Genomic DNA, 11,839 nt, shown 5'->3' with positions numbered 1-11,839 from the left:
TGAACGAAAAAGTAACACAGATCAAGATAAAATCTGAACATTTCGAAGAGATTTTATTTCCTTGCAAAAATATGACACGAATTGTTGAATGTATCATTCACGGTTGCCAGTGAGTAATGGATGTAATCCCTGGAAATGAACTTTGTTTACGAACAATTAAACTACAAATAATGTAATTAAGAATCTTATAAAGAATTAAATCCTAACTCAGAGCAAACACAAACGGCATGCTTAATACATGCAAGCAAGATGAAAAGCGATGGACGCATAAGAACTTGTTTTGGGAAGGGAAACAGGGGCATCGTTTTACTTGGAATATTTTCTTAATGTATCAAGAAAGATATTGGTGAATATATATAAAAATATACCTAATCTCTCAATAGATGGTAGAATTAATTGCTTTGATCTTTGGATATCAGAGTTATTTCGATTTCAGAATATGTAGTTTAATCTATACACCTAAAGGCAATGACTAGATTTAGTAAAAGCTAATTCCAACTTCAACAGCAATTCCAAACCAATGTTTCCGTTTATGGTTGAAATGTGAGAGAAAAAATCAAATCTTGAGTGAAAAATCACACTTCTGGGTGTTTGATAATCCTCTTAAACACATGGTTTTGGTAAGAGAAAACATTCAAACCATGATTTTGAAAAAAATAAACTAAAATTTCATGTTTTTTTCCCTTCCAAAATCATGGGTTAGATGCAAATCATGAATTTGAATACAAGCGACAGCCTTATTATAGCAAAGGAATCACGCCCTTGATGGGGTTAGAAAAGAAATAAGAGCCCAACCTTAGACTTCTTTATATTTATCTACTTGTTGATATGCTTACTTCTTTCGGCCAAGAATTTCTCACATCGTATATCGAACCTTGAACCACTTGTCTTAAAGTAAACATTTTCTAAATCAGGCACGGGAGAAGTTCAATCTCGAATCCATGTTTTGTTTGAAAGCTTTTACTCATCGATAAACACATTAACAAATCACTCACGTAGTCGGTGAGCCATTGCTAGTGGAAGGAGCACCATGATCACAGCATTAATGGACTGCCACAAGTACCGTGGTGGGCAAAAGTATCTGAGTGTATGCATGATGCTTTAGCCTGCCACACCCCAAATCTTGAATGCTGCAATGCGCATGCCAAATTAAGCTGCCTAAGCTAAAATGTCGAGAGATATTGAGATTAAAGCTCTCGAAATGGAATAGATGAAAAGAAAATTAAAAATTCTCCTATGTTCCCTAGAGTTTCATACCGGCTGTGATATTCAAACTTCGAAATTGCAGTGGAGATTAACAGGACTAAGGCCTAGAACGAACATGTGCTATGCATCTGAAGAAAGAAAGAAAGAGGCGGGGGGAAAAGATTCCGAGTTGGATCATGCTAATCGAAATAAAAAAAAAAATGTATAAAGCTCCCGGCTCCTGACTCTAGCTTTCGGGATTCTATTGGTGGAAGCTGTATTGCAACAAAAAATGAACATGAACAGGTAGAGAGGGCTATGTAGCAAGCAAATAGGCAGTACCAAAGCAAAAGATGTTGAAAGAGAGGGACAAATGAAGCCATCGATTGCATCACAGAAAGGTAAAGACATTGCTTGGGGCAAGCGTGGTGTTGCAGGGAGGCTTGCGATTCAAAAACAGAATGCCTACCTTAGCCATTGGTCATGCTTGAGAGTTGAGATTGAGAGAATCATTCTGCTCTACATTACACGACAACACCATTACTGTGGACCGTTCCCATGCAGGTTTTTTTCACTTTTTACCCCCCCGGCCCCCCCTCCTTCTCTCATTTAATGCAGCTCTTTCCCCCTTTATTTGTATAAAAATTATCATTAAACTTTAAGCATTTATATAACAGAATCTTTAGTTATTCTTGGGCAATCTTAAATATATTATCCATGTCCAAACTATAACATTTACAGAAATTTTGTTTCAAATAGCTTCCTTAATTAGATGCTACAAATCTAAGTAAGCATGTGTTTGTAATATGATAATTTTGTGTGGTTGCGGAATGAAAAAAAATATAATAAAATGTGGTTGTTAAGGGATGAGCATTCGTTTTTGTGCTGTAAAAGTGCATTTAGCTTTAAAAAACATTAAATTTGATGTTTTTTTAATATTTTAATGTGATTTTAGAATTAGACAATTGTTTATTTTTTTATAAGAATATTTTAAATATAAATTATATCCAATCATATATATTTAATAAAATTAAATATTTATATACGGTTTGCTAGCTTGTCAAATTACAAGTCTTCAATATTATGTCTAAAATAATAAATTTAAAAAATTATTTATATATATTTTTAAATAAAAAATACTTTTAAAAAACAATTGCTATAAATTATAGTGAACATTAACTAAATATTTTTAAGCATATAATAAAAATAAAATACAATTTCAACCGGGGATATATTATAACACAAACCCTAACACTGTAACAAAATATAGAGCTAGCCTGTAAAAGTATGAGTTTGATCATGAAACTAATTACAGGGTGATGCAATGTCAAGGGTGGTTTTAGACTAAAAAGCACAGTGGCGAATATATATAAAGTTAGCCAGGTCGCATAAAGGGCGAGGAAGGATACACCGTATGCATCTGTATGGTTATTTAGGGGGTCAGGCTGGGTTAAAGATAAGAAATGGAAAGGAAGGCAATAATGAAGGGGTGAAGTGGGACCCAGTGTGGCAGGGCGTGGGAGAGGGATGAACATGACGTTGTCGGTTGTTTTGTGCAGAGAAAGGGAGGGCTCTTAATCTCATCACCATCTCCTCACAAAGTTTATCTACCCTCTCTGGCTTCATCACAAGCAACCAAGCTGTCTCTTGTTGGATATGTAGTTGGCCTGTTGGAAGCCCAGAAGCACAGTCCTTGCTCCCATGCTCTAAAGCTTAAAAACACCACACAAACCCTCTCTATTTTACATCTTTCCCCTGCTAATTCTTTTGTGGTTTCTGCATACTTGAAAACATTAGCTAGAGAGAGGGAGAGAGATGTCAAAGACTTGATGATGGTAATAAAGCCTGTGGTGCTGGTACTGCTAGCTGTTGCCTCTCTCTCTCTCTCTCTCTCTCCTGGAACTGTGAGTTTTGTCCCATTTAACGTTCAATTTCCTTTTTGTTCTTAAGATCTTCTTTCTTCGTTTTATTGCCTCTCTTCCATCTTATCTTTTGGAACAACTGAGGATGGAGCAAGTTCTTGAATTTAGCTTAGGGCATTTCGTACGTATTTAAGCTTCTGCTATGATTTTTGTTTTTGAAGTGCTTCTTCTCCTTCACTGTTAGGCATAAAATCTTGGAGGGCTCCAAGATTCGAAGTTCCAATATTGTTATATCAAAAAAAAAAAAATCCGAAAGCTTAAGATTTTCTTTTCAAAAAACAAAAAAGATTATAGTGCTGCGTTTAAGAAGGCTAGGCGTGGTGCAAAAATCATGGAGATGAGAGGTCTAGAAAATGATATAAGAACGTCAGTCCCTTCAAGTTACAGTCATCAATCGTCAGGGCTAGAAGGAAGAAATGGGAACCACAATGGCACCACTGTCCTTACTTACACTCAAACCCTAGATCACCAACGCCAACCATCAAGATCTCCAAACCCAGATCGACTTGCAATCATCTCAAGCGGACCCAACTCCAAAACATCCAATACAAGGTACCGCGAATGTCTCAGAAACCACGCGGCCAACGTAGGCGGCAGCGTTTATGATGGCTGTGGTGAGTTCATGCCAGGGGGAGAAGAAGGAAGTTTAGAGGCGCTCAAATGTGCTGCTTGTGAGTGCCACCGCAACTTTCACCGCAGAGAAATCGATGGGGAGACTCAATTCAGTCCTGGTTCAAGAAGAAGTGCTACCATGGTTCATAGTCTTCAGTTGCCACCACCATTGCCTTCTCCAGCTATACTGCATCACCACCTCCACCACCACCAAAGATATTCTATGGGGTTGCATACTAGTCCTAACACTGCAAATATGGTTCAACCCATGAGCGTGGCTTTTGGTGGTGTTAGTGGAGGAACTGAATCTTCAAGTGAGGATCTCAATCCTTTCCAGTCTAATGCAGATGGAGTGCCACCTCCGCCACCTTATGTTATGTCAAAGAAGAGATTTAGAACAAAATTCACACCGGAACAGAAAGATAAGATGATGGAGTTTGCAGATAAAGTTGGGTGGAGGATTAATAAACAAGATGAGGAGGAAGTGCAGAAGTTTTGTGCTGAAGTTGGTGTGAGGAGACAGGTTTTCAAGGTTTGGATGCATAATAACAAGAATTTGAAGAAGCAGCCGCAGCCAACAAGTTCCACTTGACTAGAACGAGAACCCATGATTTTTCCTTGAACATCATTAATCGCTTCAGGTGATAAGGGATCCATGACGGATATAAATGCGAAAAGCCTTGGTTGGTAGCTAGCTAGTTGAGTAGGAAGGAGAGGTCTATGAAAAAAAAAAAAACAGAGAGAGGAAGGAGGTGGGTTAGCAGGATTATTGAATATGGGAATTAAGGTCCTTGTCTTTGATCAGAAATTTGTAAGATTCTCATGTTATCTTAATTTCTGCAATCTTCCTTTTTCTCAGTGCCAATGTTCTTAGAACCTAGCTAGGAAAGCTAGCTTCCATTGTTTTCCCATTGGAGTTATTATGTTGGGCCGGATCGATCGTCACGTATCTTTCATTTCCAAAGTTACTCAATTACTTTTCCCGTTATTATTATCAGAGAAGGGGAACGAAGTAAGAGATTGTATCCTTGTTCTTCGTTCGTTGTGCTCGATTCTATTCAAGTTTTAACACAATCATACGAGGAACATGTGCATGAATCCTAATTGATATAATGGCTGCCATATGGGCCATGTTAGGCTTGATGTCATATCTGTCTATGTCCCTAACTTAGCCTGTAATTGAACCCATAAAATAGTAGGGCTGGGCCATGTTTGATCCATCCTCATCCACCATTTAACAATCCATTGGTCGCCGTTTATAAATATAGTGGGGACATGTTTTGTATTTCGAAAGTATAAAGAATTATTTTTAAAATATTTTTTTATTCAAATTCATTTCTAACCTTTTTATATTTATTCATACTCTCTTACAACACTAATCAGACGTAAATTTAATTATTGATAAAGAAAAAGGTAATCCGTTGAGTTTCGCATGAAATATAATTGAATTTGAGGTCAATAAGAAAGCAAAGTCAATGGATTTATCCCCTTTGGCACATTTAATATTATAAGAAAAATGGGCTGGAGATATTACAAAATACTTTTAATTGAAAACATATCTTATACTATCTTACCAAATACATACTTGATTTATGTTTTAAAAATATTTTTAAATAAATTTTATTTATTTCAACTTAACTTTTTTATATTTTTATTGATCTAAACAAAAAAATATTATTTAAACATAATCTATTTGAAAAAAATCACTATTGTATTACATTTTATCTGTATAATTTCTGTTCACCTGTCGTGAGGGTGTAGTGATCTATCAAGTTCATGACCCTGGTCTGGAGACTTTTACCTGCGCATTGTGTTGACTACTTTCACATGCGCAACAGGAGAAGCACAATAATTAATTATACATATGGCATCAATTCGTGAACAAGGGTAGCGTTTATGTACGGTATGGCATTTATTCCCTGACTTCATATCATTCAGCATCCACCAAAACTCATAAATTATTATAAAACATGGTGGTTAAATTATTACATAAAATTTTTATACACCAATAAATTTGTCAACAATATTTTGTAAATGATGTATCATTGATTATTTTATAATTATGATTGAATTATTAAAAATTACAAAAAAATGCATTCTAGATATTATCTATTAAATAAAAAATTTAGATCAATACAATACTTTCTAATTGTTTTATTGCCCAGTCCATAATTTAAATGGTGAATCGGTCTTTGTAATGATTTCAATGAAAATAAAATACGTTCCTCTGAGAAAAAATAATATAATTAAACAAGAACTTATAGAGGAGTGGAAACTAATTATTGATCCCCTCCTAGTACGGTATTGTTTATTGAAAACGTTGTTTTATTCTTTTCTTTTTTATTTTATAATTACTATTTTTATATGAATGGCCTTTATTATTTATTTTTTATAAAATTATCTTTATTTTATAATTAAAGTTATGAGTTTTATGGGTTAATTTGGGTGATTTTTTATTTTATTTTTTTTATAATTAATTTTTTTAATTTCATCCTTTATTATTTTTGTTGATTGAAAATTGAACTTTATAATTTATTTTATTTTTTATAATATTATCCTAATCTTATAATATGAGTCAAGTATTTAGCAGGTTAAACTAGGTTGACTTGAGTATTTCTTTTGTTATTTTTTAGTTTCATCCTTTAATATTTGATTGATTAGGAATTGAGCTTTTTTATTTTTTATTTTATTTTTTTTATGTTGATTTATCTTGGTTTTTTTAATTCAGATTTAATAAGTTAACTCGATTTAACTTAGGTTTTTTTGTTTTTTAATAGATATTTTTAATTATTAGATTAATTGAGAATTAAACTTTAATATATATTTTTAATTTGCTTTCTATGATGATATTACAATCTCGTAACTCAAATCACAAATTTTACATATTAACCTAAGCTGACTTGGGTTGATGCAATATGTTATCGTCTTAATATTTTTTTAAAATTATATCATTTTAATTTTTCTTAATTAAATTATGTTTTTTTTTTCAATTGTCTAGTTTGTTTTTAAACTTATTTACAAAGTTCACAGGTCATGTCAACTCAATTTCTACATATTTTAATTTATATATATATATCAATGCATGATTATTTCTTTTTAACTTCATCCTTTATCATTTTTGTTGATTTTTTTAATTTTATTTTTTATCATTTTTGTTGATTGAAAATTAAGCTTTATATTTTATTTTATTTTATTTTATTTTTTATAATATTATCCTAATCTTATAACACGAGTCAAGTGTTAATTTCTATATTTTTTAATTTTTATATATATCAATGGATGATTATTTCTTTTTAACTTTTTTTTTTAAATTAATCCTACTCGGCAACACAGGTAAATGATAATACTCACATATAAATGAGTACAATTCATGCTCATGCAAAGAAAGTGTGAGAAATTATTCAAGAATAAAGGCTACCTTATAAATTTTTTATTTTATAATTAAAGATACTCCCAAGTATTGAAACTAATTAATTTATAATCTTCTTCCCACAAATTCATACCTAAATTGATGACAAACCTATTCTAAATCCTTCTGCTGGGTTAATCTGAAAATTAATCTGCATTGTACAAAACCAGGCCAATGGATCTTTTTTCTTTTTTTTTTTAAAAAAAAAAGGGAACAAAAACAAAAGAAAGAAAGCCCAACCAAGACTGAGCTGTCTTTCGAACCAAGTTTAAGACCGTTAAATCAATCACCCTTCACCCCCAATAAACCTTAACAAAAACTCTCCCCTTTGATTCAAACAAACTTCAGTCTCACTCACTCATATCCATCTTCACTTCATGGACCCTACACGGCACCCTCCCTAAATCCCATAAATCACATCTCTCTCCTTAAATCCTACGACCCACCTGGCCTACAGCCTCGTCCCCTTCACTCCATCTCCAGCCCTTCAAGATCGAAATGCTCGATCTTGAAATGGGTAAACACCAAGCGTTTTCGCCGACGTCTACGTACCCAGCTTGTTAACGATTCCAATCGGACATGTCAACTGTGCGGATTCGATTGCCTGTGTTGCGGTCAATGATGTGTTTGTGATGCGTGCGTGGGGTGAGAATCTGGGCCGATTAGACTGTTCTGACGTTATCGGACGGTGGAGGAGAGCAGTGTGGGGGCCATGGGAGTGTCTGGTGAGTTGCATGAGGGATGCGTGGTGGGGTCGTTTTGTTTGGGATGGGTATACGATCCAGCAGGTTTTGCTCGAATGCTTTTAATGCTGTGATCCTGACGTTAAATTTAACCACGAAGAAACTAATTGTTTTTTTAATTACACCCTCGGTCCCTCTACTTTACGAGTTTGATCAATTGCCTCAATTCACTACTAATTTGATCGATAGTGTCCTTTTACGATGAGGATCTCGTTTAGAAACGCGGCTGCTGAAGGAGCACCCTTCCATGTTAATTTGTTTTCGTGTATTTAAAAAGTATTTTTTTATTTAAAATATTTTTTTTATTTTTTTGATATTTTTAATTTGAAAATGGTTGAAATTCTGTTTGGCATTGCAGTTTTTTTTGGAATTTTTTTAAATTTTAAATTAATTTATTTTTTTATATTTTTGGATTAATGTGTTAATATTAAAAATAAAATTTAAAAAATAAAAAATATTATTTTAATATATTTATAAATAAAAAATACTTTAAATATAATATCTACTATATTTTTTATATAAAAAAAAAGCTCTCAAATCACAACCGCACCCGCATTCTAAATAGACATTTAACCTATAAACTTGTTTACACTAATCTGCTAATTGTATTTCTAGCTTGCTTCAAGGATACAAAAAAATATTCAAACAATAAAATCATTTTTTATTTTATTTAATTTAATGGCTAAAGAAATAATAACATTATTAAGTTATGAAAATTAACTTTTATTTTTCTCTTCGATTCATATAGTTTTTAAGGATGATTTTATTTTTATCAGTGTTTAAAAATATTTAAAGTTTTGAAGACTGTCATATATTTGAATTTTATTCCAATTACAAAGCTATCATGAAGCATTCTCGGAGTAATATTTCTTCATTCGTCTTCCTGTAGTTTTTAATAATTTTTCATAGAGAAAATTCAGAGGTAAACATTACATGATGGCATGCTATCTTGTTAAAGAAACTTGCAATGATTTCTCTACAAAAGAGTAATTTGTATTCATACAAGCAATTAACATCTCGATGGCATTGCATCTACCGTATAAACTTGGAGATTTCCGAAGAAACCTTCCTCTAATAATTAAAAATGTACAATCTGCAAAAGGGAACCGATAATATATTGATCTTCCCTCTCCAAAATGAAATACAATAAATTAATATGAACAGGTCGTCTGGTTTGGTGTTTATCCGAGTCTCATGGCACGAGGGCCTGCTGCTGCTTTTGGTTGATGATTTCTCGAAATTAAACCCGTATTCTTGAGACTAAACGCCAGACCAATTAATTCCTGTTGAAGAAATTTTCTTCACCTGGATTGATATATAATCAAGAAACCTAAAACCTGTATTTAGTTGATGTGATATGAAAATCTTTCTTCACGTATATTTCATTTATTTACAAACAACTTACTGCATCATGTGTAAACCAGCTTGTCCATGGCAGATAGCATTTTATTTCCCAAGGAATTTGACATGCTTTCCATGGTCTCCACATGGAAGACCATGTTTGATAATAATTAAATTCGATAACAAGAAGTTGATCAAGATCAATTCGTGTATCAACCAAAACATTCAATTGATCATTTTCTTAATTAGGAAAATCACCAATACTTGACTTTAATTGGATTGTTCAATTTTTTCTTTATAATGTTCAATATTTCATGCGTTCTCTCTGCTCGGCAGAGCTGGTGTGTCCGCGGGAAAAAATTATTTTCATAGTCTTTTGACAAAACAAAGGCAATATTATGGAGAGGAAACCAGTTTATTAGCACCCGAACCAGATTTTTAAGGTGATTGATTTGGGTTGGAAAGGATTAAAAAGGGGAGTAAATTATAGAACACAGTACTTTATAGTTTATATAACAGGAGACAACATCATTAAAGTAGATGCATCGTACGTACAAGCTTCAGAAGTGTGATAACACATGACTTGTACACGTTGCTTTCATTATTACTACAGTAACTAAGCCTGGACAGAACCAGAACCAGCAAGTAGATTCACTTCTTTTTTAGTACTTAGTCTTGCATGCATATAGTTTTTACAGATCTGGACCCTTCGGCGCTTCATTGCAGCTTTAAATTCCTCATAAGCCTGCCAAAAAAAAAAAAACAGCATTAGTGATGCATAATTATATTTAATTCCCTAGTTGGAGTGTTTAGTTTTAAATAATTAACTGTAGTGGGTTGTCAACAACCACATTATCCTTGAAATCAGAATTGTATAGGAACTCGATCAAGGGACTTGTTTTATTTATTTTTTTTAGAATAGATGAGCTTACTTTGGGCAACTGGGTGAGTGAAATTTTTGTTTCAGCTTGTAATGCTGTCTAAAGTCCTGGCTAGATCCAAGAACCCGTGTCGTGAGCAGGTCTGGGGATTACTGAATTGGGTTATAGAGCAATGTGAAAATTGATTTAAAAAATTGTGTTTTCCTGTGTTCACACAATGATTCTTATCAGGCATTAGAAGCACTGGCTAATTTATAATAATTTTTGCCCCGTTCCAAAGCATATATATGTCCAAGTTGATGTGATCTATATCATACAAGCAGGATTAGATTTCATGTGGGCTTCTTTTTTGTTTTCCTTAGGAAGTTGAATTTATAATGGATAGTCTTTACAATATTTAAGACTATCCAGAGGGAGCAAGGGTCGGTGTTAGGTTTACCCTAAATCCTATAGCTACTAGGAAAGGAAAGGCAAGAGAATTATGAAAAGATGATATACATATATGAATACTTGGTCGGCATACGAACCCTCAAAATCCGCAGTTAATACTGGAACAAGAAACTTGTGACGTTTTATGTTACATCATACACAATCTAAGGAAGTTTGCTGCACTGGTTTGAAAGTAGAAGTAGGCGCCGTGTGGCTTTTGGCAATATATACAGTGGGCAGTTGGCAATATATATACGTGCAAATGAGTAGAGAGGAAGGAAGCAGCTGACAGCAGAGACACAAGCACATGCTTTAAAGTTTAAACAGTACCGATAGTATAAAATCGTAAATTGAGGGGAGCTCAATGCGGCAGCACTGAAGTAGACTCGTTTGACAGATGTTTGGATTAACTACGTACGTTTTTAAGGAGCTTAGTGTGTGCCTGCTAATGCCCTTTCAATTTCCAAGGATAATAGATGGGAATGCGAATGCTCATGTCTTGAACATGTGTAAGATGCGTAGCAAACAGTGTGCGCTGAGCTAGGGAGCCTAGAATAAAACAATATTGCATGCAAGAACAGTGAAGTTGGTTTTTATCCTGTAATTGATGAGTATGCTGGTTTCCAGAAACGTTCATCACGTACCTCTGCTCCTCAGCAAGCCCTCTACTATTGCTCCCTGAGGGCTTGTAGTTTGGCAGTGGAGCTTGGCCGGATTCTATATATGTAAGATCCTCCACAAGACGATCGTAGTGCATCTTAACTTCTTCTGCTGACTTGCCACCCACAGCCTTGGCCACATTTTGCCAGCGGTCTGGCGTGTCTTTGTCATAGACAGCCAGTGCCTTCTCAAACAGCTTGTTTTGTTTGGGCGTCCAAGAGGAGCTAGAACCATTTGAAGACATGAAATAAGCCATTTCCCTTGTTGATAATCGGGTACGTAGTGGAGGGATTGGTAGGTTAGACGGTGGTGAGAGAGGAATGTGGGCTGACTCCTAAAGCAAAAGAACAAGCTACAAGCCTAAGACGAAAGAAACTTCAAGAGAAAAAGATCAATCCCTCAGTCAAGGGAGAAGACTTGAGTCAAGGGATGGTGTGGGCAAGAGATTGACATGGCTGCTCTTTATAAGCAGGAGGAAATGGTAGGGCTGTGCAAGTGGGAGATTATTTTTTTTCCCACCCTCGAGGGTATAACAATGTAGGATTCTCTTCCGTAAGCAAAGGTATAAGAGGGAAGAGAAACGAAAAGGGCATCAGTGTCGAAAAGACTGGCTCTTTATCAAGTCCTTTCTTTGTCTTTTATAATATCATCAGCAAG

General features: G+C 34.3%; 2 protein-coding genes across 2 annotated transcripts; one reads left to right on the top strand and one right to left on the bottom strand.

Annotated features, from left to right (window-relative positions):
• The first annotated feature begins 2,804 nt into the window (after window positions 1-2,804).
• On the top strand, window positions 2,805-4,577 carry LOC105110624 (zinc-finger homeodomain protein 5-like). The gene is made up of 2 exons (XM_011005713.1): window positions 2,805-3,089; window positions 3,292-4,577. The coding sequence occupies exon 2, from the start codon at window positions 3,439-3,441 to the stop codon at window positions 4,309-4,311; it is 873 nt and encodes a 290-aa protein (XP_011004015.1). The 5' UTR covers window positions 2,805-3,089; window positions 3,292-3,438; the 3' UTR covers window positions 4,312-4,577.
• A 5,119-nt stretch (window positions 4,578-9,696) lies between these two features.
• Window positions 9,697-11,629, bottom strand: LOC105110623 (protein RADIALIS-like 3). Its single transcript, XM_011005712.1, has 2 exons — window positions 11,167-11,629; window positions 9,697-9,957 (listed from the first exon to the last, which is right to left on the bottom strand). The coding sequence occupies exons 1-2, from the start codon at window positions 11,436-11,438 to the stop codon at window positions 9,930-9,932; spliced, it is 300 nt and encodes a 99-aa protein (XP_011004014.1). The 5' UTR covers window positions 11,439-11,629; the 3' UTR covers window positions 9,697-9,929.
• Between the last annotated feature and the right edge of the window lie 210 nt (window positions 11,630-11,839).

The sequence above is a fragment of the Populus euphratica genome, unplaced genomic scaffold (assembly GCF_000495115.2).
Source record: "Populus euphratica unplaced genomic scaffold, PopEup_1.0 scaffold255.1, whole genome shotgun sequence".
Lineage (NCBI taxonomy): Eukaryota > Viridiplantae > Streptophyta > Magnoliopsida > Malpighiales > Salicaceae > Populus > Populus euphratica.
Note: the sequence above shows the minus strand (reverse complement) of the source record. Positions and strands in the feature narration are given on the sequence as shown.